Below are 6,023 nucleotides of genomic sequence, written 5' to 3' on the forward strand. Positions count from 1 at the left end.
ACAAATAAAACAAATTCATGAAAAAAATACAAATCCTAAATAATTTAAGATGAAAGAAACATATATATTTGTCCTGAATAATTTGTTGTTATCCGATAATAATGATCCTCCCATGACACCTTCAGAGTCCAGATTGTCCTTCCTGACTCCACCTTCCCTTATCTCACCCTATCCTCCCCAACCCCCTTCATCATCATGAATAGACCACAAGCATGCCATCCCAGTCCAGTCCAGTCAGTTCCCCTGACCCACACACACATACACGGGCCAGGTTCTGCAGGTCTTGCTCCCCATCATGTCCTCCAAGGATTCAAAGCAGATGGACTCCTACGACCTGCCCGAGGTGCAGGTGGTGCAGCCGCCAGAGAGGGTCGGTGCGGGGGGTAAGTGGGCCCGCGCGTTCCTTCACTTTGGCCAGCCATGTCTGGCCGAGCTCCTGGGCTCCACCTTGTTCATCTTCGCCGGCTGCCTGTCGGTGATGGAGAACACAGAGGGAACGGGGCGGCTGCAGCCGGCCCTGGCCCACGGCCTGGCGCTGGCCATCGTCATCGCCGTGCTGGGAGAGATTAGGTAGACCGTCTTTCTGTCCCTCTGTCTGTCTGTCTGTCCGTCTGTCTTTCTGTCTGTTTGTCTGTCATCTGTATCTATCTGTTTACTGTATCTATCTGTCTGTCTCTCTGTTTGTCTGTCTGACTGTATGACTGTCTGTCTGTCTCTGCGTCTATCTAATGGATCGATCTACTCTATCTATCTATCTCTGTCTGTCCATCTGCCTGCGTCTCTTTTCGTCTATACTTGAACCATCTATCTGCTGTATAAATCTATCGTTGTCTGTCCATCTATCTGTTACTATATCTGTCTTTCTGTCCGTCTATCTACTGGATCTATCTTCCTACTGTATTTATCTGTCGGCCTATCTGCCTTCAGTCTGTATCTATATGTACGTCTGTGCGTCAACTCCACTGATCTATTTTCATATTTCCTCCTCTTTGTCTTTATTTGCTGATCTCTGTCTTCCTATCCATCACGGTATGTAATGCCGTGTGAACCATGTGTCTGTCCCTGCAGCGGGGGTCACTTCAACCCTGCGGTGTCTGTATCGGTCTTCATGATCGGGGGTCTCAACATCTACCTACTGCTGCCCTACATACTGGCCCAGCTCTGTGGGGGCATGATAGGAGCTGGCCTGGCTATGGTAATAGTCTGGGTGACCACTATGTCATAAACTAGATAAAAGACATTGAACAGTGTGTTCTTTGCAGATATAGTGTGCTTAAAACTTTAGACCCAAACCCAAATATTGGGTCATGATACAGAGACTCAACTTAGCTTTGACATCTAACGATCTCTGGTGTCAGTCTACGGCATAAGTAGAATTCATATTAGACATTTCACATATTGATATATAATAAAAATAATAAAATACACCTTTTAAAATTAGTGTGACAAAATGCTAAACAAGGCAAATAAGTTAGGTAGTTAAAGGGCAATAAAATACAAGAGTTAAAGACTATACCGATTTTTTTATATATTAGCCATACATTGAAAATAAGTTAAACTAATTAAAAATGTATTTAAATTATTCTGTAACGTTGCTGTAAAATTCAAATAGAGCATCTGTAAACATATAATTTATGCATTACATGCAGTTAATATACACAGAAATGTATAACCCTAGCCTAACCCCTTTCATACACATAAAGTCTTCTGCAGTATCATTTGTATATGAATTATTATTACATATAGATACAGGTTTTTAAATTACAAATTTTGTTGAAAAGTACTTTAATCATCCCAGAGGGGAAACAGGGACTCTATCACTCCTTCTCTGTGTCTAGACGATCTCTTCGGTGGAGAACTTTGGCAACTCTTCTGGAGCAGCATTCAACGTGGTGCAGGGAGAAGGCCAGGTTGGCCGGGCCACGGTTGCGGAGGTGGTCATGACCCTGTTTCTCACCATGGTAGTGTGTATGGGGGCCGTTAACAAGCGCACCCACAGCTTGCTGGCACCTCTCTGCATAGGGCTCACTGTTACTGTGGACATTCTGGCAGGGTGAGTTTCTTATTCAGTCATCATGAAAAAAATAATTACACATATTGACAATTTTTCAAGTCAAGTCCACTTTATTGGTATTGTCCTTAATCACAGTCTCAAAGCAAGGGCTTCACATGCCACCACACTTCATCACCCTAATATTGTGGATGCAGAAAATGTATGCAAAATACACATTGAAGTACACTTCAAATTAAGTATACTTAATCATTCATATTTTTAATTTAAGGCACTGTAAAGCACTTAGCAATAGATGTGTGTTGGCAACTGAGGAGAGGAGATGATCACAAGAAAAGATTGGTCAGCTATTTTAACTCATAGCATAAGTTTCTGGGTTTAAAACCGACAGCGAACATTTCATAAATAAGTACACACTACGTTTTCTGTTTTTGAACGTTTTGGAATATCTTTGAAAAACCGTAAGTAATGGAAAAGCATAAGCTATGCCAACAACAAATGATAGTCCAATAGATACTGTGTGGTCCCATATGCAACCACACATATTTTCTTCAGAATGTTTAATACAAGAAACCTTTTATGCTGTGGCAGCCAAACCGACTTCAATACTTGAATTACAGTGAAATGTGTGCTTGTGTGTGTGTTGTGGATTTCTGTGTGTATGAGTGTGTGCGGGTATGTGTGTGTGTGTGTTTGTTTGGTTCTATGTGTCTGTGAGTGTGTGTGTGTGTGTGTGTGTGTGTGTGTGTGTGTGTGTGTGCGTGTGCGTGTGCGTGTGCGTGTGTGTGTGCGTTTGTGTGTGTGTGTGTGTGTGTGTGTTGCTGTCTCTGTTTCTGTTTACCCTCATAGAGGTGCAGTTTCAGGCGCTTGTATGAACCCAGCACGGGCATTCGGCCCAGCTGTGATGGCAAACTACTGGAGCTACCATTGGATCTACTGGATCGGACCCATGGGTGGTGCCTTGCTCACCGGCAGCATTATAAGGTGCAGTCCAACCCCCATCTTTATCCCTCTGTAGGAGGGTGTCACAGGATATCAATGCCTTCATCTTGGTGTTTTCTAACCATTATAAGAGGAATAACTACAACTGGTTGCTTGATTATTCTAAAATGTATGGATGATTTTTGTAAAAATATAAAGATGGCAGGCTTGAACTTACTTTAAAGGACTTTACTTAAATCACATTATTTGAAACACTTATATTGGAGTGTGACAGTGCAAACTGCTCAACCCACCAGGGCCCATAGATTCCCTCCCTTTGGAGCCAAGTCCCTTTCAAATAATCTGCTTGATTCTTAATTAGTAAATACTACATAACTGTGATCTTTGGTAATAATTCTAAATCCTATTCACAGGATGTTTTTATGAACTTCGGTATCAACATGTTTTGTATTTGATTGACTTAAATGTATGATAACATTTACGATTATTGATAAATATTTACTAACAATAAAATATGTTAAAGATAGTCTGGAGTCATAAAAAATCGTCATAAAAACAACAAATATCATCTCTGTTTGATGATAGTCTTTTGACACATATTTCACTTTACTGTGGCTTGTGAAAGACATGTTTGTGTCTGTCTAGAACTAAGGACCTCTCTCTCTCTCTCTCTCTCCCTCTCCCTCTCTCTCTCCCTCTCCCTCTCTCTCTCTCTCTCTCTCTCTCTCTCTCTCTCTCTCTCTCTCTCTCTCTCTCTCTCTCTCTCTCTCTCTCTCTCTCCCCCATACACTTTCATACACACATCTCTAATTTTGAGATGTGTAGCCTAAAGTGAATAGTAAGTTGCATGATTATTTGTATCATAATTATACGTTTATGACGTGAAGTTTGATGTCATCTTTTTTTAGGCTGTTGCTAGGTGACGAGAAGATCCGAGTGCTGCTGAAATAATCAACCTTAATTTTACAGTTTTTACTCTATTGCATTATAATATAAAATGTACACCTTCAAATCTGATTTTATAATGACTGATTTTTTTTGAAGTACATTTACCACAATCTCTAATCCCAACCCTAGGCCTTTATCTGTACCATGTATTGCTTCTTCATTGTTTTAGGATAGGCCTATATGTATTTGTGTTAAATAAACTTTTTTAAATAAATCAATAACTGCATTTCTTTAATTCCAATTCAGACTTGAATTCATAGGTAACATTTAAAGACATCAAGATTTAGTCTATTCTAATTTATTTATCATATAGGCCTACTAGGCTAGGCTGCATTAATGATTAGTCAATCATTTCCTATATTGCATCTTTCTAGGTAACTATCACCCGTGAACACATATATAAAGCTCTATCTCTATGGAAAGACAAGTCGAACTCCTTATGCAAACATTAAGACAGACACAACACATTGGTATCGTATTCCACAGGATATTTGCATGCAAGATCCGGATCTAAAAGCACCTTAGTGGCTGTTTGTTTCACAATCGTACATTGATATCTATCACTTAATTTACCTTCGGTCTTTGTTCTCCATAATTGCTATTCAAAGGCAAATCTTTTTGGCTCATTTTATTTTTTTCAGGTAAGTCGGCAAACCAAAGAAGCAATAATCAGCAGAAGCAGCCCATTGTGATCCCATTTCTGAATCCGTAATCCTTGTATGGATTGAACTCTCTCTGTAAAGTTCAGGGGTGTCTGTCTGTTTGTTAGGCCTACATCTATTTTTGCTCCCTTTTTTTTTATAAATTCTGACTTTAGTACATCTTACGAAACTGATTTCTACACTTACAAAACTGATGACCTGTGGGTCACATAACCAACCTGACCTACCCTTATCTGGTGAGTTTAAACCCTTGAATTCTGAAAAGGTCAGGTGTCGGAACCCAGAAGCAAGGATATTTGGACACATATACTTATATGGGCTTCATCCCCTTTTGTCTCTCTCTATCTCGCTCTCCCAGACTCTGTGTATACAATTGCGGAGGAGAAGAAGTTAGAGATGGATGAAATCCAAGGGATACTGACCGGTAACTTAAATAAGCACGCGGAATGGCGGTGCAAGGTTTATGTTGTGGTTTTATTAAGTCAAGCTCTTTTTTCCTATAGGCTACTAAGGTTATTAGCTGATTAAATGATTTTTTTGCATTGTTTCAGAGGTTCCGTTTTTTTTTCTCTCAGTGGTTGAGCATTTACAAGCTGTCAATCTTCAGGAAGAAATTATAACATAGGCCTACCCTAAAACGTCGTTTCATGAGTCACTGTGTGACTTAGTAGTTAAATTCCCACACAAGAAAAAATAATAATACTATTGTCTTTATTTAGTTATTGCAATTATTACTTTTTTATAAAAATAAATTAGGGATAACAATTTCTCTTACCCCCCCCCCCCCCCTCTCTCTCTCTCTCTCTCTCTCTCTCTCTCTCTCTCTCTCTCTCTCTCTCTCTCTCTCTCTCTCTCTCTCTCTCTCTCTCTCTCTCCTCCTCCCTTGCACTCTCTCTCCCTTCAGTGGCTCTCATTTCTTGTGCATGGTGGCACCCTACCTGCTCAGCCAGGGGTCCCCGGGGCTTCATAGCAAAGGGGAGGTCTTGGATGGCTCCGGCCACATCATGTTTACAAACCATAAACGATTTAGGGTTTAGGGTTAAAGAGTATTCCGTATTATCTTCTCCATCTTTACTTCTAATCACCCAATGAATGAGTAGTTAACGATGTATATACCCGTTGTTCTTTATGATTTGATCTCTGTGACTTCTCAATGACCTCTTCACATGGTGTCACTGATTGGCTTACATTGGCTTCGGAGGCGATGACCTCGGCGGAGAACTATGGCAAGGCCTAGGGCGCGCTTTCACCCTGCTGCAGTCTGAGGAGCAGCTAATGGGCGCCCTGTTCGGGGAGAGGCCATGACCTGCCTGGTCGCCATCACTACTCCGGGTACGAGGACGTCCTGTGTTGACGTTGTGTTGTTTTTTCAGCACAGAGCTTGCGTGTTGATGACGGATGGCACAAGCTCTGTGTTTGCCAATCTACTTATCGAAATATTCTTTTTATTAAACAATCTG

At 40.9% G+C, this 6,023-nt stretch overlaps 1 protein-coding gene across 1 annotated transcript; it reads left to right on the plus strand.

Moving 5' to 3' along the window:
* Positions 1-295: 295 nt before the first annotated feature.
* On the plus strand, positions 296-3,981 carry LOC130401869 (aquaporin-8-like). Its single transcript, XM_056605882.1, has 5 exons — positions 296-570; positions 1,069-1,195; positions 1,839-2,053; positions 2,861-2,995; positions 3,862-3,981. Exons 1-5 carry the CDS (start codon positions 296-298, stop codon positions 3,902-3,904), a joined length of 795 nt encoding a protein of 264 aa, XP_056461857.1. The 3' UTR covers positions 3,905-3,981.
* The last annotated feature ends 2,042 nt before the right edge of the window (positions 3,982-6,023 follow it).

The sequence above is a fragment of the Gadus chalcogrammus genome, chromosome 2 (genome assembly GCF_026213295.1).
Source record: "Gadus chalcogrammus isolate NIFS_2021 chromosome 2, NIFS_Gcha_1.0, whole genome shotgun sequence".
NCBI lineage: Eukaryota > Metazoa > Chordata > Actinopteri > Gadiformes > Gadidae > Gadus > Gadus chalcogrammus.